At 43.6% G+C, this 27,592-nt stretch overlaps 1 protein-coding gene across 1 annotated transcript in view; it reads left to right on the plus strand.

Annotated features, from left to right (window-relative positions):
• The first annotated feature begins 3,070 nt into the window (after window positions 1-3,070).
• Window positions 3,071-27,592, plus strand: part of ARPC3 (actin related protein 2/3 complex subunit 3) — a 30,786-nt gene continuing 6,264 nt past the window's right edge. The window contains exons 1-5 of the mRNA XM_082243304.1: window positions 3,071-3,212; window positions 11,458-11,557; window positions 15,329-15,405; window positions 20,010-20,078; window positions 20,235-20,361. Coding sequence (XP_082099430.1) covers window positions 3,207-3,212; window positions 11,458-11,557; window positions 15,329-15,405; window positions 20,010-20,078; window positions 20,235-20,361 — 379 coding nt within the window. The 5' untranslated portion in view covers window positions 3,071-3,206. The remainder of the gene's footprint in view (window positions 3,213-11,457; window positions 11,558-15,328; window positions 15,406-20,009; window positions 20,079-20,234; window positions 20,362-27,592) is intronic.

Genomic DNA, 27,592 nt, shown 5'->3' on the forward strand with positions numbered 1-27,592 from the left:
ATAGTGCTTTTCGACAGCCGATTCCGACTTTTCTGACGACAAAAGCTGAAGGTGCAGGCTATAAAATATTTTTGTTTAACTAGTACAGTTTTCGGCTGAAAAAAAAATTGTAAGAGCAAGACTAGGCATGCTCGGAAACAAAAGAATAAATACAAAACAATTCAACACATGACATCACTTCCAAAGTTGTATTCTGTCATACAAAACTTTTCGTATATTGAGCAACCTCTTCACTTTCGGTATGAGACTAGCAACAAAAAACTGACGAATATTTGTCCAATCTAATCATGTGTACGAGGCTTTAAAGAGTAACTCCACTTTTGTTAAGAAATAAAAACATTCCCCTCTGGGTGATCTATGTACGTTACAAAGATTATAACAACCTTTGTTGCACATTCCTACCTTTTGTTATTCTGAAGAAATAGGGTTTGCATCAGTCTGGATTTCACGGACAGGATCTGATTGGAAATCGGTGGGTGTCAGTGGAGATGTCATCGCTGACATCTGTTGCTCCATAGAGTTGCATGGAGCATCCGATCAGGTCCGCCTGAAAAAAACTGACAGGCGGACCTGATCGAAAAGCCCGTGTGCAACATCCGAACATGTCTGAAGGGATGCAGGCTCAGCAGCTTTCCTCATTAGAAGCCTACAGGTGCACAGCTGATTGATAATTATAAAACCACTACTGTTAGGCTCCTTTCACACTATCCGTCCATCAGACGGATTCCATTTTTCTCAGTGGGGGATCGAGCCGCCGATCCCCCGCTGAGCAGGAGGATGACAGCTGTGTCTCCGTGCTGTGTGAAGAGACACAGCTGTCAGTTCCCCATGCATCTCTATGGGGGAAATCGGATGGGAACGGACCGTCGGTCTGTTCTCACCCGATCCGCTGGACAGATGGAAAATAGGGTTTCCATCCATCCAGATTTGACGGATCGGATCGGGTGTCAGCGGACATGTCTCCGCTGACATCTGATCCCCCATAGAGATGCATGGGGGGACCGTTCAGATCCGTCAAAAAAACGGACAGGCGGATCTGAACGGTCCGCCTGTGTGAAAGGGGCCTTGGACCCACTCAGCACAGGGGAACAAACAGTGATTTTCCATCCATCTGGAGGATCGGATCGGATGAAAACAGAGAGGCGGTCCATTTTCATCCGATCTCCCATAGAGGGGAGCGGGGATCTGACAGGTCTGTCTCCTTAGAGTAAGCAGAGAGGGAGCTGTCATCCGCCTGCTCAGTGGGGATTAGCGGATCGATCCTCACTGAGCGGAACAGAGTCCGCCAGGCGGAAAGCCAGTGTGGCGGGACCCTTACTATTGGGAGTATCTCACCAAAAATGACATTTTTGTTGCAGGGGATGCCAGAAATCTGACTTGTATCTTAGGCAGACTTCTGAGAAAATTGGTGAGCCAATCACACAAGCAGGAAAAGACGTTTCTGGGGTGTGGTCAGTATACATTCTGTGTACAGAACAGCTCCAGGTAGCCATATTGCATTGCATTTTTAGAAACTTACAGCGCCTACAGATAGAAAGGGAAAGGTAATATTTAATAACATTCAATTACAGTATGACTTGTGCTGTAATTGTATGCGCTATATTATTTATTTATTTTTTTGTTTGCTACTTTGCCCCCCCCCCCACTAAAGTGGAGTTAACCTTTAAGTCCCATACACACCATGAGAAAATCTGAAGAAAAATTCCATACAAGGCAGGATCGTTCGATTTTTGTATAGTGTGTACACAACTTTTGACATCCGATTCTGACTTTGCAAAATAAAATTTCCGAAGGAACAAACTTTCTCATACGGAACAGAATGAACGATTTTCGTTTATTGTGTACCGTTTTCGTACGATTTTCATACAAGAAAAATCAGAAAAGAAAGACTGCGCATGATCAGAAACAAACAACATAAAAAAAAAAAACATAGTTGTAAGAGAATTTTCATACATTAATTTCACAGCGAATTGCTGTGAAACAACAAAATAAATCAGATGAATATTTGCCCAGTTTTATAGGGTTATGGTTTCCATCCATCCGGATTTTACGGACAGGATCGGATGTCAGTGGACATGTCTCCGCTGACATCCCATGCCCCTTAAGCCTCGTACACACGCATCAAAATTCGGCCGGGAATTTTCGTCCGACGTCCGATCTGCCTATTTTCGGCTTGTTAGTATGATGCTTCCGACAACCGACTCCGACTTTTAGGCCGAAAAAATTCTGGTGTGCATGCTATAAAATTTTTGTCCTCCGTCAAAACACGTCCGATTTTCGTGCAGTCAGTACAGATTTCGACAGGGAAAGATCTTATGAGCAAGACTGGGCATGCTCAGAGAAGAAAGAACACAAAGAAAGCAAACCAACACATGACATCACTTCTGAAGTAGAATTTTGTCGTGCGGGAAAACTCGTGTGCAGTCTAGAGCACATTCCAACCAACAAAACACCACTCTGGACAAAAGATGGACGACCGGTCGGCGGAAATTCGTTGCGTGTGTACGAGGCTTTAGGCTCCTTTCACACGGTCCGCTCCATCGGCGGACTCCGTGCTGCTCAGTGGGGGATCGATACACTGATCCCCGCTGAGCAGGCAGGTGACAGCTCCGTCTCCGCTCTGTGTGCGGAGAGGGAGGTGTCAGAGCCCCATGCATCTCTATGGGGGAATCGGATGAGATCAGACTGCCTGTCCACTTTCATCCGATCCCATCCAATCCGATCCCCTGGACGGATGGAAAATAGGGTTTCCATCCGTCCGGATTTAACGGACAGGATCGGATGCGGGGGTCAGCGGACATGTCTCCGCTGCCCCATAGGGATGCATGGAAGATCCGATCAGATCCGCCTAAAAAATTGACAGGCGGATCTGATCGGATCGTTCGTATGAAAGGACCCTTTGCTAGCAGGCTTCAAAAATCAGGAAGAATAGACTCTGCTCAGGTGTGAAGGCAGCAGGCTTAGCCTCATACTTCCTTCTTTCAGTTCTGTAGCACTGTAAGTGTGGATCCATGCGCCCCCCAGTGGACACAGGACAGCATCGTTCTAGTCTCTTCTACATGTCAGCAGTCGCTGCCTCTAGTGGTTGCCGGCGGTATTGTCACGCGTCCGGTCACTTCCTGCTTCGGAGTGTCAGGGTGGGACAGCGGAAGTATCTGAACAGCATCGCTTACCTGGGAGCCTCTCCTCACCCGAACACCGTCATCATGCCGGTAAGTGATCGGAGGGGAGCAATCATCGGTGGCCACCTCTTCTATGTCAGTGGCGGCTTCAGGTAGCAAGGGACTCCCGGAGATGGATCATCCAGCCAGGAAGTGCCGGGCGAGGCCCATCTCTATGACCGAGCACACCCCATGGGTGATCGGATAGTGTGTGTACCCCCCTTCAAGTACTATGACAGGCCATGTTCTCTCATGTAATAAGAGTGGATCTAATGGATTCTCTTTAGGTGATCTCTCAGGATCTGCTTACAGAGCAGCCTTAGGCTGGTGTCAGATGGGTGGCAATGTGCTGAAATCTCCAGCCCAGGAGTCTATCCCTCTGTAGATGAGATGTCACTTCCATCATCACTAGCCATAGAGATTCCTCACTGGCCATAGAGATTCCTCACTGGCCATAGCGATTCCTCACTGGCCATAGCGATTCCTCACTGGCCATAGAGATTCTTCACTGGCCATAGAGATTCCTCACTGGCCATAGAGATTCCTCACTGGCCATAGCGATTCCTCACTGGCCATAGAGATTCCTCACTGGCCATAGCGATTCTTCACTGGCCATAGCGATTCCTCACTGGCCATAGAGATTCCTCACTAGCCATAGAGATTCAGCAGCATTAAGGTCAATGAGAGAGCGACATCTCCCTGAATCTGTCTATAGAGGGCGCCGTTCTATAGGGATGCACAGGAATGCTCTCAGGGCTCATTCACAAGTGCAGCACGCACTACCGCCCCTCTTAAATGCGATCCATGCTTGGGTTGCTTTTCGGAGGTGAGGACATATTTCACCTCCTCACCACCTGATTTAACCCGGTTACTGCTCCCCAATCACACGTGTTGCATGTGGTTGCAGTGCAGTTCTGGTGTGGCTCCATAGATGTTTTGCAGCGACACAACCTGCCAGAACGTAGATGCTGTTTATGTTTTGGCGCAGCGTGTGTACAGCCATGACCAGCTATATGTTAGTGTTCAGGTAGGGCGGTAAGGGGCTGCTTTCATAAGCTACTTGAAAAATCACATTTTGTTGAGCCCAGGTGGTGCCAATTATGGAGCAAATTCTGGCCAATTCTGCAAAAATCTGCAGAAATTTGATGTGTAAATAGTCGTCTTTAGTGTTCACACAGATCTGGCAGAAAGGGGAACCTGATGTGTCAGGCAGGAAATGATTCTCACTGTGTCAGCCTTCTGCTTTATATTCATCTTCTCCAAATATAGTATCCACTCCTTTTCTGAGCACACGTTTACACAGCTCCAAATCTGTTTAATCCTACAGATGATTCCAACAGGAACCCATTAGACCGGGTCTCAGAACTGTCAGTACACATTTAGTACCATGTGATGTACACAACATGCCTATGGCTTTGAAGGTGCAAAATAGCTTTTTTTTTTTTTTTTTTTTATTTAACCACTTAAGCCCCGGAGGATTTGGCTGCTAAAGGACCAGGGGTTTTTTTGCGATTTTTTTACTGCGTGACTTTAACGGACAATTGCGCGGTCGTGCGACGCTGTACCTAAACGAATTTGACGTCCTTTTTTTCCCACAAACAGAGCTTTCTTTTGGTGGTATTTGATCACCTGTGCGATTTTTTGATCACGCGCTATAAACAAAAAAAGAGCGTAAATTTTGCAAAAATAACAATATTTTTCACATTTTTTTATATGAAATTCCCCAAAAAAAAAAGTAAAAATCAAAATTTTTTAACATTTTTCGGCCAATTTGTTTTATGCTACCTATGTTTGGTAAAAAAAATCGCAAAAAGCGTATTTTGATTGGTTTGCGCAAAAGTTATCGCGTTTACTAACAAAGAGAAAGATTTTTGTCATTTTTGGTGTTTTTTTTTTTAACGCGTAATGGCGGCGATCTGCGATTTTTTTTTTTTTTCGGTACTGCGACATTGCGGCGGACAGATCGGACCCTTGACTGACATTTTTGACACTTTTGGGGTTACCAGTGACATTACTGCAGTAATCAGTGCTATACATATGCACTGTTACTGCAAAAATGACACTGGCAGGGAAGGGGTTAACTTTATTGGACAGGGAGGGGTTAAGTGTGTCCTAGGGGCGTGCTTTCTACTGTGTAGGGACATTCCTATTGGTGTAAAAGCAAAGATCAACCGTTCTACATAGTAGAACGGACAGATCTTTACTTTTACACAGGGAGAACTGACAGGCAGCTTGTTTACACAAGCTGCTCTGTCTTTCTCCCTTCACAGTAGCGATCGCAGTGTGACTGGCGGACATCGAGTCCGCCGGTCACACGCACTGACTTGCCTGTGAACGAGCCGCGGCGGGCACGCGCCCGCCCGCGATAGGCTCGCAAGTCAGTGACAGGCGAGTGACGTACCGATACGTCACTCTGCCTGGCCGGGGCTGACCGCCGCAGTATATAGTCGTGCGGCGGTCGGCAACCGGTTAATGACACAAACCATATTTAAGACACAATAAATAAAATAAACCTATATTTTAAGTGTACATAAGTATTCACCCCCTATTATTATTATTATTATTATTATTATTATTATTATTATACAGGATTTATATAGCACCAACAGTTTGCTCAGCGCTTAAAGCCTCGTACACACGCAACGATTATCGGCCGACCGATCGGCCGTCTTTTGTCCAGTGTTTTGTTGGTTGGAATGTGCTCTAGACTGCACACACATTTTTTCGGCCAACAACAACCAACTGCAGAAGTGATGTCATGTGATGATTTACTTTCCGTGTGTTTTTTCTTCTCTGAGCATGCCCGGAAAATCGGCCGTTCTGTTGACGGCCAACAAAAATTTTGTAGCCTGCACACCAGATTTTGTTCGGCCGAAAAGTCGGAGTCGGTTGTCGGAAGCATCATACTAACAAGCCGAAAATCGGCTGATCGGACGTTGGCCAAAAATTCACGGCCAACAATCGTTGCGTGTGTACGAGGCTTTAAAATATGAGGGAAGACAATACAGTTACAGTACAATTCAATACAGGAGGAATTAGAGGGCCCTGCTCGTTAGAGCTTACAATCTAGAAGGAAGGGTCAAGTGAAACAAAAGGCAATAACTGTGGGGGATGGGCTGATGGAGAAAATGGAGGTACAGTTGTTAGGTGTTGGTAGGATAGGCTTCTCTGAAAAGGAGGGTTTTCAGAGATTGCCTAAAAACTAATAGAGTAGGAGATAATCAGACAGATAAGGGTAAGGAGCTCCATAGGATTGGAGAGGCTCTGGAAAAGTCCTAGAAGGGAGCATGGGAGGAGGTGACGAGGGAGCTAGAGAGCAGGAGGTTTTGAGAGGAACAAAGAAAGCGATTGGGTTGGTATTTTGAGACTAGGCTAGTGACGTAGTTGGGGGCTGTGGATGACTTTGTAAGATGTTGTTAGTATTTTGAATTTAATTTGTTGGGTGAGCGGAACCCAGTGGAGGGCATGACAGAGAGGAGTAGCGGACACTGAGCGATTGGTAAGATGGATGAGTCTGGCAGCAGCATTCATGATGGATTGAAGGGTGGATAGCCTGTGTATAGGTAAGCCAATGAGAAGGGAATTGCAGTAGTCGAAGCGCGAGATGACGAGGGAGTGAACTAGGAGCTTTGTTGTGTCTATGGTTAGAAAGGGGTGTATTTTGAAGATGTTGCGGAGGTTGAGGCAGCAAGATTTGGACAGCGATTGGATGTTGGGCTTGAAGGAGAGTCCAGGACAACACCTAAGACCTTGGCATGTGGGGATGGGCTGATAGTTGTGCCATCGATAATGACAGAGAGACCTTTACTATGAAACCCCTAAATAAGATGTGAGAAAACTAGTTAACTTCAGAAGTCTCATAATTAGATGATTGGGTAAAGCTCACCTGTGTGCTAACAAAAGGTCACATGATCTGTAACCTGATGTAAGTAGAAATACACTTGTTCTTAGAGCTCCATGGTGAAGCATGGTGGTGGAAGCATAATGCTGTAGGGACACATTTCCTCAGCAGGGACTGGAAAACTGTCAGTTAACTGTCAGAGCTTAAATAAATGCTTTTACCACATTCATTTGGGGTCCTTTGAGTGTTGAGCACTTTTACTAAATATGTTACAGAGCTCTGTAGTGTAAGCTGCAGTTTACATATGACCGAATGACTCCTTGCACTGACTCTGATTCCTCATCAGCCACCTCAGTCCAATGCTCAGTGCTGTTTTTTTAGCTATCCCATAGTGCTATGGGAATCTTTTGTAACATTTTTTTTTTTTTTTTAAACAAAGATCATGTACACAAAGTAGATAAAAACATCAGTATATAGTTTTAGGCCTCATGCACACAGGGTGTTTTACAGCTGTTTTTAGGAATTTCAGACTTTTTTTTTTTTTTGCTTAAAAAACGCCCCTCCATGCTATTCTATGGCCTCATGTACACACAGCCTTTTAGGAGCTGTAAGTGGAATAGGTGTTTTTAATCCGTAAAAAACCCCAGGACCTGTGCATTCTGGAAAAGCAGCGTTAGGCCACGTCAGAAGTTTTTAAGCTGTAGTAGTTGGATTTGAGGTTGGAAAATAGAAGGGGGCAGAGAAAGGCTCCCAAACATGCATTAACGCCAATACAAAACGCTCCTAAAAGCACGTTTTTACAGCTGCTTCTTCCTGGCGTCGGAACTGGCTTTTCAAACGCCCTGTGTGCATGAGGCCTAAAAAGAAACAAAACTGCTCACACAAACTAATTGTACAATCTTGGCTCTACAAACAACTATGTAAAGCTAGTGCCTAGATGATTTAGGCCTCTTGCACATGTTACTGTTTGCACATCCGCATTTTATACATAATTTCAGGTGTTTATGTTGGACATATTTGCACATATTCGCATGCACATATGTGCACGTTATCCTAATTTCACGTTCTGGCTCCCAGAATGTTGTATTTATGCTTATTCGGGCGTACCGGCACAAATAACTGACTGGAAGCACAGATTTTTCTATTTTTTTTTTTTTTTATTATTTTATTCGTGAAAACACAGCTCTTGAGTACACACCCGTGTGTACAGGCACATTATAAACAATGGGCTGGATTTTAGATTAGTAAAAAAAAAAAATGCTGTACTGAGCTTTTTCAAGCTGCAGTGTGCAAGACGCCTTTAATAAGAAGTATGGGCTTTCCTGACGGCTCTGCAATGAGAACTGGGCGATCACACACTGCTGATCGCCCAGTTTCCCCCTCTGCTCTACACAGAAAGCTGAGACTATCATCAGCTCTCTGCTCTGCCCCAGTCCATTCACTGGAGCTCTGGACTGTGGAGATGGCAGGAGGGGCTGACTCAGGCTCCCAGCGGATTGCAGAGAGGCCGAGCCAGGTGGCGGTCCAGGGTTCTGGGTGGATCCTGACCATATCCTGGACCGGCTCTGTGATGTCAGCCGAAAGTGGGTTGTAGGCTGCTGATGGCTGAAAACGGGTCACAGGAGTGCAGAACAAACAGCACTCCTGTGATCCATAGAAGTACAGCCAAATTAGCTTCAGTTTTAAGTGTTCGTGTGTGTGTGTGTGTGTGTGTGTGTGTGTGTGTGTGTGTATATGTATATATATATATATATATATATATAATATAAATATGAAAAAAACATTTGTTTTTGCATAGTTATATTGGTCCAGGTTAGTGCGTTGCTAGTTTGCATATATCATACCTGACCAATCCTGTGGAATATAAACTTACTGTAGTAGTCACTGCTACTATAGTGTTAGCAGTAATATTCTGGGTTCAGTGTCAAATGGCTGCATTTTTGCTTACTAACCACGGGGGTTCACTGGCTCTGTACTGCTACCAGTCACCATTTCACCCCACCTCATCTAATCAGAGAAAGTCTTGTCACTTCCCCCCCCCCCCCCTCCCAAATCCCTCTGTGGTTAGTATTCAGAAAGGAAACTGCTGCTATCACTGTAGTAGCCGAAACTACTACAGTAATTTGCAGCTTAGGTATGAGATATACATACCTACATTGGTCTTTGTTTGCAATAAAAAATCATACCTCCAAAGACATGCTGGTAGGTTAACCACTTTAGCCCCAGCCCTATTTCGGACACTTTTTGTTCACAAGTTAAAACCAGTATTTTTTCCTAGAAAACTACTTAGAACCCCCAAACATTATATATATTTTTTTAGCAAAGACTCTGGAGAATAAAATGTCGGTCATTGCAAAATTTTTTGTCACGCGGTATTTGCGCAGCGGTCTTTAAAACGCCATTTTTTTGGAAAAAATTTGAAAAATCACATTTCACTGCATTTAAAAAATACTAAACAGTAAAGTTAGCCCATTTTTTTTGTATATTGTGAAAGATGATGTCACGCCGAGTAAATAGATACCAAACATGTTACGGTTTAAAATTGCGCCCCCCCGTGGGATGACGACAAACTACGGTCAATAGAGATCTCAATCTGCGACGCTTTAAATTTATTTAACGGTTACCAGTTTAGAGTTAGAGTGTAGCTCTTTTTTTTTAATTATTGCCCACGCTCTGGCGATCGCGGCGATACCTCACATGTGTGGTTTGAACAGCGATTTCATTTGCGGCTCGACTTGCGTATACGTTTTTTTTTGTGCGCGAGCTAACGGTGACGGGGACGGCTAAATTTTTTTTTTTTTTTTTTTTCCTATTTCTTTTTTCTTTTTTTTTAAACTTTATTACAGGTTTTTTAAAAAAAAAAAAATCTGATCACTTTTATTGCTGTCACAAGCAATGTAAACATCCCTGGTGACAGCAATATGTCGTGACAGGTACACTTTATGGAGGGATCGAGGGTCTAAAAGACCCTAGACCCCTCCACTACACTTCCCTGTATGCAAAACGCCGAAAACGGCATTTTTGCATACAGCCGTTTTTCAAATCTGCCGCCTTTTGCAGCACAGTAACCCGGACGTGACGTCATGGACGCCGCCTCCGGGTTACGTCATCGGAGACCCGATCGATGCCGTTTCCGGCATTCATCGGGACTCCATCCAGCCGGCGGACGTGCCGGCTGGGTGCTCGGGGCTCCCGGTGGGACGGTAGCCCCGAGCAAAGCCGCGGAAGGCGGCGGGAGGGGGGGGACGTCCCCTCCCGCCCCCCCGGGTAACGATCGAGCGGCTCCCGAGCCGCATCGATCGTTACCGACGGAAAGCCGACCGTCGGCTTCAAACAACGGTACCGGGACGATGCCTCTAGCTAGAGGCATCATCCCGGTATAACCACTCAAAGTCAGCCGACGTAGAGGTTACGTGACTGGTAGTAAAGTGGTTAATTGGATCCTGTATAAAAAAAATTGGCCCTACTGTGTATGTATGTGAGTTAGGGACCTTAGATTGTAAGCTCCTTGAGGGCAGGGACTGATGTGAATGTGCAATGTATATGTAAAGCGCTGCGCAAATTGACAGCGCTATATAAGTACCTGAAAAAAATAAATAATACCTAAACTTCAGCTTTACTATAAATTAAATTGATTAAAGAGGTCTTTGCATGTATAGTTGTTGGCAAATTTAACCTCCCTGGCGGTATTCCCGAGTGTGGCTCGGGGTGGAATTTCAGTGCCATTAGCGGTAGCCCCGAGCCACATTCGGGGTACCGCCAGGGAGCATTGCTGGATCCTGGTAGAGGTTACTTACCTTGTCCCCGGGATCCCGCGATGTGTCCCTGCTGCATACGGCGGCCGGATCTTCTGCCCGATGCTGTGAGCCCCGTCTCCTGCGACGTGGCAAATTTGAAAAGCAAAACACACTGATATATTGTAATCCTATTGGATTACATTACAAAATAAAATAAATTGACATTCGTTTGCCCCCCAGTGCCCTTTCCTGCAGTTTTACTGTTATATATATATATATATATATATATATATATATATATATATATATATATGTGTGTGTATATATATATATATATTTATTATATTATAATTTATGATTTTGTGTTTCAAACTTTATCATACCCGAGATGTTATAAAGAAGAACGCACAGTAAAAAAAAAAAATCATATGTAAATAGTTGGTCTGTGCTGCTCGTCCTTAAGAATTACATGCAAAATAATGGTACCACTTTCAGCACGTAAAATTGGAAACAATCATACTGCCAATGAGTTTGTACTTCTAAATTGTAATTTGTAGCTTTGGAGACTTCTGTACACGTTCATAGCCTCTACTACATGCTTCCATTTTAAAAAGAGAGTAACATAAATGTCAAGTTGTAAATAAAAAAAAAAATAAAAAAAATGAGCACTAGTGGACAAGGACTTCTTAAATGTTTATATCATTTCTGTTTGTTACAGGCTTACCATTCCACATTAATGGAATCCGATATCAAGCTAATAGGAAACATGGCATTGCTGCCAATTAGAAGCCAGTTTAAAGGACCTGCCCCTAGAGAAAGTAAGTATTCAAAAGCATTTCAAAGATTTCCTTCACATTCCTGCTCCACTATTGTTTCACGTCTCAGCTTGCTTACTACATCGTTTTTTTTTTTTTTTTTTTTTTTTAAATAAGAGGAACAGATTGTGGTTCCATTCCATGCATGGGTTTGCTCTTGTCATTATTGTTATCAGCAGTGTGATTATTATTGTGGCTCTTATTGCAGAAAATAATGATCTTTATGGCAAATAAAGACTGTTGTTCCATTGTGCATTGAATCCTGTGTATATAATAAAGATTATATGTATGATATATCACATAAACCTGCTAGATAGATAGAAAGTCCTGTAGAAGAAAACTCTGAGTCCTGCTAGTCACATAGAAAATTATCTATAATATATCCCTGAGTCCTGCTAGCTACTGTATATAGAGCGCTCTTTTATAATATACAGTGCCTTGCGAAAGTATTCGGCCCCCTTGAACTTTTCGACCTTTTGCCACATTTCAGGCTTCAAACATAAAGATATAAAACTGTAATTTTTTGTGAAGAATCAACAACAAGTGGGACACAATCATGAAGTGGAGCAAAATTTATTGGATATTTCAAACTTTTTTAACAAATAAAAAACTGAAAAATTGGGCGTGCAAAATTATTCAGCCCCCTTAATTTAATACTTTGTAGCGCCACCTTTTGCTGCGATTACAGCTGTAAGTCGCTTGGGGTATGTCTCTGTCAGTTTTGCACATCGAGAGACTGAAATTTTTGCCCATTCCTCCTTGCAAAACAGCTCGAGCTCAGTGAGGTTGGATGGAGAGCGTTTGTGAACAGCAGTTTTCAGTTCTTTCCACAGATTCTCGATTGGATTAAGGTCTGGACTTTGACTTGGCCATTCTAACACCTGGATATGTTTATTTGTGAACCATTCCATTGTAGATTTTGCTTTATGTTTTGGATCATTGTCTTGTTGGAAGACAAATCTCCGTCCCAGTCTCAGGTCTTTTGCAGACTCCATCAGGTTTTCTTCCAGAATGGTCCTGTATTTGGCTCCATCTATCTCCCCATCAATTTTAACCATCTTCCCTGTCCCTGCTGAAGAAAAGTAGGCCCAAACCATGATGCTGCCACCACCATGTTTGACAGTGGGAATGGTGTGTTCAGGGTGATGAGCTGTGTTGCTTTTACGCCAAACATAACGTTTTGCATTGTTGTCAAAAAGTTTGATTTTGGTTTCATCTGACCAGAGCACCTTCTTCCACATGTTTGGTGTGTCTCCCAGGTGGCTTGTGGCAAACTTTAAACGACACTTTTTATGGATATCTTTAAGAAATGGCTTTCTTCTTGCCACTCTTCCATAAAGGCCAGATTTGTGCAGTATACGACTGATTGTTGTCCTATGGACAGAGTCTCCCACCTCAGCTGTAGATCTCTGCAGTTCATCCAGAGTGATCATGGGCCTCTTGGCTGCATCTCTGATCAGTTTTCTCCTTGTATGAGCTGAAAGTTTAGAGGGACGGCCAGGTCTTCGTAAATTTCCAGTGGTCTGATACTCCTTCCATTTCAATATTATCGCTTGCACAGTGCTCCTTGGGATGTTTAAAGCTTGGGAAGTCTTTTTGTATCCAAATCCGGCTTTAAACTTCTCCATAACAGTATCTCGGACCTGCCTGGTGTGTTCCTTGTTCTTCATGATGCTCTCTGCGCTTTAAACAGACCTCTGAGACTATCACAGTGCAGGTGCATTTATACGGAGACTTGATTACACACAGGTGGATTCTATTTATCATCATTAGTCATTTAGGTCAACATTGGATCATTCAGAGATCCTCACTGTACTTCTGGAGAGAGTTTGCTGCACTGAAAGTAAAGGGGCTGAATAATTTTGCACGCCCAATTTTTCAGTTTTTTATTTGTTAACAAAGTTTGAAATAGCCAATACATTTTGTTCCACTTCATGATTGTGTCCCACTTGTTGCTGATTCTTCACAAAAAATTACAGTTTTATATCTTTATGTTTGAAGCCTGAAATGTGGCAAAAGGTCGAAAAGTTCAAGGGGGCCGAATACTTTCGCAAGGCACTGTATCTCTGATTCCTGCTACCTACATGGATTATTCAATATACTATATCTCCTAAGCCTGCTAGCTACATTGGAAGTTGGTTATAATGTATCTCTGACTCCTGCAAGCTATATAGAAAGTTCTGTAGAATAGATCTTTGAATCCTGGTCAGATGGAAAATCCTGTATGCTATATAGAACGTTCTGTGTAAAATATCTCTGAATCCTGCTAGCTACAGTGCCTTGTGAAAGTAGTCGTCACACAGTAGTTTTCCGTCACACATAGCGTTTTACATTTAGGCCAAAAGTTCAATTTGGTCTCATCTGACCAGAGCACCTTCTTCCACATGTCTGTTGTGTACCCCACATGGCTTCTCACAAACTGCAAATGGGACTTGTTATTGCTTTTTTTCAACAATGGCTTTCTTCTTGCCACTCATCCATAAAGACCAGATTTGTGGAGTGCACGACTAATAGTTGTCCTGTCTCCTGTGGACAGATTCCCCTTCCTGAGCTGTGGATCTCTGCAGCTCCTCCAGAGTTACCATGGGCCTCTTGGCTGCTTTTCTGATGTTCTCCTTGCCCAGCCTGTCAGTTTAGGTGGACGGCCATGTCTCGATAGGTTGCAGTTGTGCCATACTCTTTCCATTTTCAGATGATGGATTGAACAGTGCTCTGTGAGATGTTCAAAGCTTGGGATATTTTTTTATAACCTAACCCTGCTTTTAACTTCTCCACAACTTTATCCCTGACCTATCTGGTGTGTTCCTTGGCCTTTGTGATGTTCACAAGGGTTCTCTAACAAACCTCTGAGCCCCCGTTCACACTGGGGCGACCTGTCGGGCGACCTGGTCGTCTGACAGGTCGCCGTAGGTCGCCTGCCATAGAGAAGCTGTGGACCCGTTCTAATAGGAGCGACACAAGTCGCTCCGACTTAGAAAAAGGGTCCGGAGCTTCTTTGGGGCGACCTGCATAGACTTCAATGTTATGAAGTCCGTGCCGGCCGCTCCGAGGTCGCCCCGCGACCTATGAGGTCGCCCGGCAAAGTAGCGTCGCCCCAGTGTGAACGGGGCCTGAGAGTTTCACAGAACATCCGTATTTTTTCTGAGATTACATTACACGCAGGTGGACTCTATTTACCAATTAGGTGACTTCTGAATGAAATTGGTTCCAGTAGATTTTAGTTAGGGGTATCAAAATAAAGGGGGCTGAATACAAATGCCACACTTTTCAGATATTTGAAAAAAAAATTGGGAAATCTTTTTTATCATTTTCCTTCCACTTCACAAATATGTGCCACTTTGTGACGGTCTATCACATAAAATCCCAATAAAATACATTTTCATTTTTAGTTGTATTATGACAAAATGTGGAAAATTTCAACGGGTATGAAATTGAATACTTTTCAATACAATTTCAAGGCACTGTTTTTGTCTCCTGCTAGCCACATAGAAAGTTCTGTATAACATATCTCTGAATCCTCCTATCGAAGATGTTCCGTGTCTGTATGTCCTGTTAGCTACATGACAAGTTTTTTATCATATCAGTATGAACTATAATAGCAGGTTTTTTCTATGTATCGAAGTTTGGTTTAGCATCATAAAAGGAGTTTTTGATACCCGTCAGTGAAAATGTTATATATCCCTTTGCTTTTATCTCATTATGTTGTATGACAATTTTTTGAAAACTTAAAGATGCCATTTCAGTCATTTAATGTTACTCTGTTTTTGTTTTTAGCCAAGGACACTGATATCATTGATGAAGCTATTTATTATTTCAAGGCAAATGTTTTCTTCAAAAATTATGAAATTAAGGTAAGGTATTTGAATGCAAGTTTTGACATAACATTTTCAGAAATGTCTTGGATTATTTTTTAATTATCTGTGGAGTTTGGTGAGCCAAATCACATTCGGGGTCAGTTCATCTAACTTCTTGGCTCTTTGGCTACCACAAAATGAGTGCTCTCCATTGAGTGTTTCTGCTAATCCCCTTGTAGTTTCTAGGCCTCATGTACACTGGTTTATTGTAATAGCTGTTTTTTTAATGACAGGAGAAAAACCGTGTTAACCACTTGCCGACCGCCAGCAGTACATATACTGCAGCAGGTTGACTCTGTCCCACGAAACGGCGTAACTGTACGTCACTTCGCGGGACCGCAAACATGGTCGCGCGCATTTCCATTCGCCACAGGGGAAGGTGATCCGCGGGTCCGGCGGCCGAGATTGCCACTGGGTACCCGCGATCGCTCCCCGTGGAGAAAGAATGGCGGTCTGCCGTTGTGAACACAGGGATCCTGTGTTCCTCCTATTTAGGAACACAGGTCTCTGTGTTCATGCAGCAAGCCACACAGTTAGAAAGCACCCCTAGGGACAAATTTAACCCTTTGATCGCCCCTGGTGTTAACCCCTTTCCTGCCAGTGTCATTAGTACAGTAACAGTGCATATTTTTAGCACTGATTACTGTAGTAGTGTCACTGGTCCCCAAAAATGTAAAAAATGTCAGGTGTCTGATCTGTCCCCTGCAATGTTGCAGTCCCGCTGATCGCCGCCATTACTAGTATAAAAATAAAAACGACCTAAATCTTTCCCCTAGTTTGTAGACGTGAATACTTTTGCGCAAACCAATCAGTATGCACTTATTGTGATTTTTTTTTTAACCAGAAATATGTAGCAAAATACAAATTGGCCTAAAATTATGAAAAGATTTGAATCTTCATTTTTTTTTTTTTTGGGAATGTTATATAATGTTAGAAAGTGAAAAATGTTTTTTTTTATAGCGCAAAAAATAATCGCACAGGTGATCAAATACCACCAAAAGAAATCTCTATTTGTGGGGAAAAAAAGGACATTGATTTCATTTAGGTACAGCGTCACATGGCTGCGCAATTGTCAGTTAAAGTAACGCAGTGCCAAATCGCGAATGGCCTGGTCATTAAGGGGGAAAACCTTCCGGTCCAGAAGTGGTTAAAAACTGACCTAAGCTGCGTTTTTTTTTTTTTTTTCAAAGTAATATAGCATAGTTTAGCAGCATTCAGTGTTTGGGAGTTTATTTCATTGGCCAGAATTTTAATTTATTCTGGCTAATGAAATGAATAAATGCCGAAGTGCTAAATGCGCCTTTAGGCACGTTTAGCAGCGCCAAGTGTTTTTTTTTTTTTTTTCTGCCTCTAAACTCTCCTGCCTCTAAATGCCTATCTGTGCAAGGACACACAGGCTAACATGCAGGAGAGTTTAGGGGAAGGAAAAAAAATGTTAGAAGCAGCTGTAAAAACGTTCAGTATGCATGAGGCCTTTAGTTCATTATTCGGAGACTGTGGGATCCGCCTGTAGTTGTATGGCTCTTGAAAGCATCTGAAAGCTTTATTACTGGGGTTGAAGTTGTATTAATCCCTTATTGAGTATATATTCCCCGTCAACTGTTTGTCAAATATCTTACCCTAGCACTTGCAGCTTACAACTTTTTAATGCTACTGGCTTCTGCTCTCTCAGTGCTGCCTCCCTAAACTTCTGATCTTCACAGGAAAGAGTTAATTGTGCTCAATGAAGTCTGCAGCTAACCTATTAGTTTGCAGAAAGGAGGAGGAAAGTAGCCTTGTCATCCTAGGCTACTGGGCTGCGTGTTTCTCTTGATGCAGTGATGTAGGGAGACCACTCCAATCCCTGCATACAAGGATGGCTCCATAGGGATAGGGTGCTGCAATTGAAAAGAGCTACCCTAAAACAAGAAACCTGGGGCAGCTGTTTACATAGGCAAGGAATAAAAGATAAAGAAGCTGCATTTTTTTTTTTTTTAATTTTAATACAGATAATAATATAGCACCAACAATTTATGCAGCACTTTACACTTCTACTTTACAATCACATTAGTCCCTTACCTCAAAGAGCTTACAATCTAAGGGTCCCTAACTTGTATTCTTACACATACACATACTCAGTGAATAAAGTGATTGTAAAGTCTTGTGTTTTTTTTTTTTTCTTTAAAAATAACAAACATGTTCTACTTACCTGCTCTGTGCAGTGGTTATGCACAGAGCAACCTGGATCCTCCTCTTCTCCTTCGTCGGTTCTCCTGGCCCCTCCCTCCTCTCAAGTGCCCCCACGGCAAACAGCTTGCTATGGGGGCACCCAAGCCAAGCCGCAGCTCTGTGTGTCCATTCAGACACAGAGCCGGGGTTCGGTTCTGCCCCCTCTCTCTCCTCATTGGCTAACTGACTTTGACAGCAGCGGGAACCAATGGTGCCGATGCTGTGTCTCAGCCAATCAGGAGGGAGAGTCCCGGACGGCCGATGGACTCGTGGACATCGCTGGATAGAGATGGGGCCCAGGTAGGTATTAGGGAGTCTAGGGGAGCTGCTGCACACTGAAAGTTTTTTTTTTTTTTTTTTTTTTTTTTATCCTAATGCATAGAATGCATTAAAATAAACCTTCTGCCTTTACAACCACTTTAAAGTGATTGTAAAGTCTCGTTTTTTTTTTTTTTTATATATAAAAACACAAATGTTATACTTACCTCCTCTGTGCAGTTGGTTTTGCACAGGGCAGCCTGGATCCTCCTCTCTAGGGTTCCTCTTTGCTGCTCCTAGCCCCTCCCTCCAGTCGAGTGCCCCCACAGAAAGCAGCTTGCTATGGGGGCAAGCCGCAGCTCTGTGTGTCCATTCAGACACGGAGCCGGGGTTCGGTTCTGCCCCCTCTCTCTCCTCATTGGCTAACTGACTTTGACAGCAGCGGGAGCCAATGGCGCTGCTTCTGTGTCTCAGCCAATTTAGGAGGGAGAGTCCTGGACGGCCGAGGGACTCGTGGACATCGCTGGATAGAGATGGGGCTCAGGTATATTTTAGGAGGGCTGGGGCAGCTGCTGCACACAGAAGGCTGTTTATCTTAATCCATAGAATGCATTAAGATTAAAAAAACCCTTTGTTTTTATAACTCCTTTTTAAATCCGCTGCTGAAAGTGAATAAAAATGATGCTTTATTATCACTTTAAATCAGACCTTCACCCTCCCGAGGATGATCCCGTCTCTCCACCCCGCCTCTATTCCTCTGCATAAATAGGTTTTTTTTTTGGTTCTTTTTTCTTTTGTTTAATCCTTTTTTGTTTAAATTTTATTTAACCACTTTCCCACTGCTCACATTGCTGCTACTGCAGAAAATGTGGCTCGTTATTGTCCAGCGACAATAGACCTACGTCGCTGGACTCCTCCCCCTGTAGGCAGCGCTCGCGCGCAGCCGGAGGCGCGCTCCCGCTGTTTTCAGTCACAGCGGGAGTCGGGCCAGGGGAGGAGCGGCGGCGTTTTACTAACCCTTAGTTAGTAAACGCAATAACTTTTGCGCAAACCAATCAAAATACGCTTATCGTGATTTTTTTTTACCAAACATAGGTAGCAGAAAACAAATTGGCCAAAAATTAGATTTTTACATTTTTGGGGGGGGGGGGGAATTTCATATAAAAAAAAAATGTTAAAAATATCGTTATTTTTTCAAAATAAACGCTCTTTTTTTGTTTATAGCGCAAAAAGTAAAAATCACACTGGTGATCAAATACCACCAAAAGAAAGCTCTGTTTGTGGGAAAAAAAGGACGTAAATTTTGTTTGGGTACGGCGTCGCACGACCGCACAATTGTCTGTTAAATTCGCACAGCGCTGAATCGCAAAAAGTGGCCTGGACGTAAGACAGCAAAATCCTCCGGTGGTAAAGTGGTTAACGTCTGTCCAGCCTCCTCATGCGCGTCACTTGCCTTAGGCAAATGACATGCACGCTGCCCGCTGTGCCTCACTGGATATGTATGTCACATATCATAGGAGTCATAGCCTTTTGTTTAACAACAGGAGGAGGGTGTTGGTCTATCGAGAGGCCTGGCCGCTGAACCTGGAAGAGCGGGCAGGTCACTTGATGACGTCAGAGAGATCATGGTGGGGCAGGAAGCAGCAGTGGCAGAGCATGAGGATCTCAGCGGGTCAACACTGGATGGATGAGAATCAGAAATGGGCAGATACTACCTTTTAGGTAAGCATGGCCAAAAAAATTAAGAGGTCTGCCAGAGTTCCTTTTTTAAGGGGAGTTGAATCAGCTCTCCTCTTCAGTACACTGAATTTTACATTTTTGGTTGACTGATTCTTTAATAAAAATACTGGGACACTAGTTCTTGCTTTTGTCCAATATTAATGTCGACCTCAGGAAATATGGGAGGGACTTTGAGAGTCAGGCTTTCCAGTGTTATATGATCGGCAGATGTATGAGCCAGATAACATATACAGACTGCAGAGCATTGCTGACACTGGCAACCACACGCCTGTCTACTCTAGATCTAGAACTTTGCATGACATATTCAGTGTTCTCACAAAATATCTCATGGGTTTATCTCAAATTCACTAATATGCCTTCTAAATCCATGTTATGACTTTTTTATTCTTTTTCAGAATGAAGCCGACCGAACATTAATCTATATCACTCTGTACATTTCTGAATGCTTAAAGAAGTTACAAAAGGTGAGGAGTATATACAGACACAAACCACTTACTAACTAACATATATCCTAATATATTCATATATCCTAAGACATTAATTTGAAGATTCCATTCGATAATGAGTATAGGCTGTAACTCACTAGCCATTTGTTTTTTTTTTTTTTCTTTTGGAATCAGTGCACTTCTAAAGGCCAAGGAGAAAAGGAAATGTACACCCTGGGAATTACAAATTTCCCTATCCCAGGAGAACCAGGGTTCCCTCTTAATGCCATGTACATAAAGCCTTCCAACAAGCAGGAGGATGGTAAGACTGTGCTGATGGTGATATGTTTAATATCAGACCTTGTAGAATGAAACTGACTGATGAGTAATAAAGCTGAACTCCAGGATTAAAAAGACAAAAAGAAACCTCGGCAGCAGGGCCCTCTGTACTGAAAAAGTTCAATGTTTATTAAGTCTAGAAGTGGAGAAATAAAAGATAATAGTTCCCCTATTCCTAACTCTAGCAGGCTTCCAGTGCTCTCCTCTTCTTTCCAACAAGTCATCGGGGTTTGCTGTCCTCCATGTGCAATGTACATGATAATGTCAGACTGGAAGGTGGCGCACCGAAGAGAAGAGGCCAGTTTCACAGCGTGGAGGGAGGAGTGTAAAGGGGCTTTAAAGGAAGAATATACAGGCTGTCATATGACCATTTGTTCTGAAAATGATAGTTTTCTGGCTGGCATTCTGATCCAATGGTTTTAATTCTTTGAGTCACTGATCTGGAACAAGTGTGCACATCAGTAATGCTAACTTCATGTGCACAATGCTTGCCATAGCTCAGTGACTGACGAGATGATCAAACCATCAGGCAGGCAGTTTTGTTTTTTAGATTTGTCAGCAATGGCAATCTGCAAATTTCTTCTTTCATTTAGGCCCCTTTCACACTTAGGCGACACAATTTTGACGCGACTTTGCCGCGATTTTGAAAGCTATGGCTATATACCTCGAAACGCATTAAAATCGTGCCAAAGTAGTGCAGGAACTACTTTAACCACTTTACCTCCGCTCACATGGAGGCTACTGCGGCAAAGTGCCGCGTTCCCGTCCAGCGACGTAGGCCTACGTCGGGCGGGTTCACGGCTCCCAGAGCGCGCTCCCGCGCGCCGCGGGTCCCGATTCCAATCGGATTCGGTAGGGAACCGTTCAATCACCAGATACTGACCAATGATTTTTGGTCAGTGTCAGGCGATCGGTCCCCACCAATGACAATCTGTCCCCTGTCTGTGTAATGTAAACACAGACAGGGGAAGTGATGTCACTGTCCCTCCTGGAGTCCTTTCGATTCCAGGAGAGAGACAGAGACACACCAAAAACGTGAGTTTCCACCAACACTACACTGACACACCTCACATAGGCACATTTAACCCCTTCATCACCTCTGATCACCCCCAAAACCCCTCACAGTGAACACTATATACAGTGGTATACAGATAATTTACTGATCACTGTATAAGTGTCACTTGTGAGCGTAGTTTGCGCTTGCGCTAGGCCCAAATAGGGTTAGGGCACCCGCCACCTATCCCCTAATAAAGTTTTAACCCCTTGATCAGCCCCAGTTAACCCCTTCACTACCTATTACTCTGTGCACTAAATACAGTATATAGGTAAATACTGATCACTGTATTTAGTGTCACTAGTGACCCTAATTTGCGCTTGTGCTAAGCCCATATAGGGTTAGGGCACCCGCCACCTATCCCGTAATAAACTTTTAACCCCTTGATCTTCCCCAGTTAACCCCTTCACTCTCTATAACACAGTGCACTAATATAAACAGTAAATCAGATAACTACTGATCACTGTATTTAATGTCACTTGTGACCCTAATTTGCGCTTGCGCTAAGCCCGAATAGGTTTAGGCCACCCGCCATCTATCCCTTATAAAGGTTTAACCCCTTGATCTCCTGCAGTTAACCCCTTCACTCCCTATCACACAGTGAACTAATATATACAGTATATCAGATAACTACTGATCACTGTATTTAGTGTCACTTGTGATCCTAATTTGCGCTTGCGCTAGGCCCAAACAGGTTTAGGCCACCCGCCATCTATCCTCTATAAAGGTTTAACCCTTTGATCTCCCCCAGTTTAACCCCTTCACTTCCCTGTCACAGTGTTCACTATATACAGTGATTACCGATCACTGTATTAGCGTCACGGGTGACACAACTTAGGCTAGCTAGTTAGCGTCAGGGTCCCACTACACCACCGTTACTTAGCGTCAGTTAGTCAAGTACACTAACACACACACACCACCATTACTAGTATAGTGTTTGAACAGATCAATATCTGATCTGATCAGAACTATACTAGCGTCCTCATAATTTAGTGTTCCCCAAACGCAGTGTTTGCACAATCAGCACTGATTCCTGTTAGCACCTGCGTTTAGCCCCCTTGCCCAGACCACCTTACCCAGGCAAGTGTAGTAATCAATAGATTACTGACACTTCCAAAAAACACATCACACAAAACCGCTGCGTTAGCAGAGTCAGGCCTGATCTCTGTTAGCACTAGCAGTTTTTTTTTTGTAGCGACCAAATAGTCCTCGACAACCAGGTGCTTTTATTACCTAGTAGTCGCATCACTGTACGGGTAAATTTAGCTACCAAAATGACAAAACGTTCGTTCAGTGATGATGCTATATACAGTATAATGACCATGTCAAGTGAGAGCGATGGGAAAAGCCTCACTGGCAGAATCAGGGTCAATATACGAACCAGATGATGGCAGCGGCTCCCTGACAGATAGCTCCGACAGAGGGGTCCCTGCTAGGGTCAGGCGTACCCGACCCCATTCTGGAGTTGTTGACTTGCAAGAACCGGGGGTTTCTCGTATGCAGCAGAGTGCCAGTACTAGTGTCGCTCACACTTCTCGTGAACTGGCAAGCACGAGCGGCCTAGTACACCCTGGACCTTCAACCAGCGCTGCAGTATCACCTGGTGACGTGGCGAGTCACCTGAGTGCAGTTGAAGCTGGTGCGGTGGCTAGCACGAGTAGTGGCCCGCAGCCACCGCGTATCCGAAGACAGGCCCGTAGAGCCCATAGTGTCCTCCCTGAAGCGCTGGCATATCCTAATTGGCAGCCCACAGATTCCACAGCGCCAGTACTTCCCCCCATTCACCGCCCAACCCGGAATCCAAGTGGAAACAGCTGGTTTTAATCCCATAAACTTTTTTGAGCTGTTTTTCACTGAAGATCTTTACAGATCTATTGTGGACCAATCAAATTTGTATGCTCAACAATTTATCGCCGCCAACCCAAATTCACCCCTTGCCAGACCATTTGCCTGGAATCCTATTACGATTCAGGAGTTTAAAACCTATCTGGGCCTTTCCCTCAACACGGGCATTACAAGAAAGAATGAATTGCGGTTATATTGGTCCACTGACCCAATTCATCAAATGCACGTGTTCTCTGCTGCTATGTCCAGGACTCGATACGAACAAATATTTCGGTTCATGCATTTCAACGACAATGAACTCTGTCGTCCTCGGGGAGACCCTGCATATGATCGGCTCCACAAAATTCGGCCCCTCGTAGACCACTTCAATCAGCGGTTCGCAGCCTTGTTTACCCCCCAACAAGATGTCTGCGTTGACGAGTCCCTGATTAAGTTTACTGGCCGTCTTGCTATCAAACAGTACCTACCCAGCAAGCGTGCCAGATACGGGGTCAAGTTGTATAAGCTTTGTGACAGGGCCACAGGCTATACAGGTAATTTCCGTGTCTACGAGGGAAAAGACAGCACTGTGGAGCCCCCCGACTGCCCAGGCTACATAGGGAGCAGCGGCAAGATAGTTTGGGACTTGGTGTCACCCTTATTCGGAAAGGGGTACCACTTGTACGTGGACAATTTCTATTCAAGCGTGCCACTTTTTAGACACCTCTTTCAATTGCAAATTGGCGCTTGTGGCACCGTGCGATCTAATCGCCGGGGCTTCCCCCAACGGCTAGTAAATGCCCCGCTGAGCTCGGGGGAGAGAGCCTGCTTGAGGTGCGAGGAATTGCTTGCAGTGAAGTGGAGGGACAAACAAAATGTTTACGTGCTGTCCTCCATTCACCCAGACACGGCAGTCCAAATTTCTACGGTCACTGGTGTTGTTGAGAAGCCCCTCTGTGTCCACGACTATAACCGTAAAATGGGAGGGGTGGACTTCAACGACCAGATGATGGGACCGTACCTAATTGCCCGTAAGGCCAGACGCTGGTACAAAAAAGTGTCTGTATACCTATTTCAGTTGGCTGTTTACAACGCTTTTGTGTTATACAAAGCGTCTGCCGGAACATTATCCTTCTTTCAATTCCAAGAAGAGATAATCAGAGCCCTTCTGTATCCAGCTGGTGCTCCTGCCCCAATTCACCAACCAGATGCAGTGAGCCGGCTGCATGAGAGGCATTTTCCGAAATTCCTCCCGAGTACCCGTACCCAACGATACCCCCAAAAAAGATGCCGTGTCTGCAGCAAGCGCTGATTTAGGCGTGACACCCGGAATTATTGTCCTGACTGTCCTGACCAACCTGGTCTTTGCCACGGTGACTGTTTCTGTCGCTACCACACACTACTAGATTTTTAGTGTAGGGTACAGCATGGCACAGTTTAGGGCACATTTACACAGGGTCTCAAAAGATGTTCGATGGCTATCGTCATTTTGAGAGACCCGAACCTGGAACCTGGAACTCGACGTTTGAAGAAAAAAAAAAAAACATAAAAGCAAAAAATAGTTGTCGTCTCAGTCATTTTTTATGTTCTTCTGCACTTCCTATGTACTTTTAATGTACTTTGTTTGTTTTTCATTCTTTTGTGACCTGTTTCTCTTGCAGGTACTCGTCGGCTACCACGCATTGATTTTATATATTCTGACACAAACAGTGTTTGCGCTCAGCATATATGGATACCTTTGCTGATAGCAGCTGTGGTGATTTTCTGATTTCAGCACTGCAGTTAAAATCTTATTTTGGTATACGTGGATAGTGCCGTGTATACCCATCATTAAATTCAGTGGGTGGTTGTTTGGGCGGTTAATGATGAGTAATACTACGCATTATTCCTGTGCTGATTTCTGATAGGTTCTCTTTTTTTTCGTTCAGCCCACAGGCTGCATGAAAAAAAAAAAAAACCTATATGCCAAACAAAGACCAGCAATGTACTGGTACGTTGCTGGACTTTGAGTGGTTATACCAGGATGATGCCTGCAGATTTAGGCATCATCTTGGCATCGTTTTTTACAGCAAGCGGTCGGCTTACATGTAAAAGCAATCCTAGCGGATAATTGGCCGCTAGACTGCTTTTACATGCAGTGGGAGGGGACTCCCCCCCCCCCCCCCCTCCTGCCGCCTTCCGCTGCCTTCCACGGTTTTTCTCGGGCTCTCCTGTCCCACCGGTTAACCTGAGAGTGCAGCCGGTGGTTCATTTATCTAACCATAGAGCTGATTGGAGATGAGAATGGCTCCAATCATCTCTATGGCCTAAGGTGCCGGAGGCTACGAGCATTTCATGACTTCTGTTTCGCCAGAAATAAACAGCGCCATTGGGAAATTGGGAAAGTATTTTATCACACCAATTTTGGTATGGTCAGATGCGTTAAGGTCAGAGGAAAGATCTAGAGTCTAAAAGACCCCAATTTTTTTTAAAAAGAGTATCTGTCACTACAGATTGCTATCATAGGGGAAATTTAAATTCACCGTGATAACAATAAAAATGATTAAAGAAAAAAAAAAATTAAAGAAAAGGTGTCAAAATAACATAAGAAAGCAAATTAAAAAATAAAAATAAAAAAAAAAAAAATCAAGCCCCCCTGTCCCCCCATTGCTTGCGCGCAAATGCGTGCACAAGCGTTGGTCTAGTGTCATATGTAAACCGCAATTTCAGCATGCATGTGAGGTATCGCCGCGAACGCCAGGTCGAGGGCAGTAATTCTTGCGGTAGACCTCCTCTGTAAGTCCAAAGTGGTAACCTGTAAAGACTTTTAAAGGCTTTTAAAACCGTACATAGTTTGTTGCCGCGGCACGGGCGTGCGCAATTTTTAAAGTATGTCATGTTAGGTGTCTATGAACTCGGCATAAGATCATCTTTTAAATTTTACCAAACAATTTGGAATTATATAGTGTATTTCTGCATTAAATATAAAAAAAGTGTTTTTTTTACGCAAAAATTGCGTTTGGAAAATGTGTGCGCAAATACCGTGTAACAAAAAAAATTGCAACATCCACCATTTTGTTCTGTAGGGCCTCTGCTTAAAAAAAATATATAATGTTTGGGGGTTCAAAGTAATTTTCTTGTGAAAAAAAAATATTTTTTCATGTAAACAAAAACTCACAGAAAAGGCTTGGTTTTCAAGTGGTTAGAAGAGTGGGTGATGTGTTGCTAAAATTGAGCATAAAATGCCAGGACTGTTCAAACACCCCCCAAATGACCCCTTTTTGGAAAGTAGACACCCAAAGCTATTTGCTGAGAGGCATATTGAGTCCATGGAGTATTTTATATTTTGCCCTAAGTTTCAGGAAAATGACAATTTGTTTTTTTTTTTTTACACAAAGTTGTCACTAAATAATATATTGCTCACGCATGCCATGGGTATATGTGAAATGACACCCCAAAATACATTCTGCTGCTTTTCCTGAGTACAGGGATACCCCATGTGTGAGACTTTTTGTCAGTCTAGCCGCGTACAGGACCCGGAAAACCAATCCGCACCTTCTGGCGTTCTAAGGGCGTAAATTGTTGATCTCACTCCTTACTACCTATCACACTTTTGAAGGCCATGAAATGCCAAAATGGCACAAAACCCCCCCCAAATGACCCCATTTTGCAAAGTAGACACTCCAAGCTATTAGATGAGAGGCATGATGAGTCCATGGAATATTTTATATTTTGCCACAAGTTTCAGGAAAATTATTATTATTTTTTTTTTTTTTTTTTTTACACAAAGTTGTCAGTAAATGATATAATGCTCACACATGCCATGGGTATATGTGAAATGACACCCCAAAATACATTCTGCTGCTTCTCCTGAGTACAAGGATACCCCATGTGTGAGACTTTTCTGCAGTCTAGCCGCGTACAGGACCCGGAAAACCACTCCCCACCTTCAGGCTTTCTAAGGGCGTAAATTGTTGATCTCACTCCTTACTACCTATCACACTTTTGAAGGCCATGAAATGCCAAAATGGCACAAAACCCCCCCAAATGACCCCATTTTGCAAAGTAGACACTCCAAGCTATTAGATGAGAGGCATGATGAGTCCATGGAATATTTTATATTTTGCCACAAGTTTCAGGAAAATTATTATTATTTTTTTTTTTTTACACAAAGTTGTCAGTAAATGATATAATGCTCACACATGCCATGGGTATATGTGAAATGACACCCCAAAATACATTCTGCTGCTTCTCCTGAGTACAAGGATACCCCATGTGTGAGACTTTTCTGCAGTCTAGCCGCGTACAGGACCCGGAAAACCACTCCCCACCTTCAGGCTTTCTAAGGGCGTAAATT

Source organism: Pelophylax lessonae (genome assembly GCF_965119305.1).
Source record: "Pelophylax lessonae genome assembly, chromosome: 1".
NCBI lineage: Eukaryota > Metazoa > Chordata > Amphibia > Anura > Ranidae > Pelophylax > Pelophylax lessonae.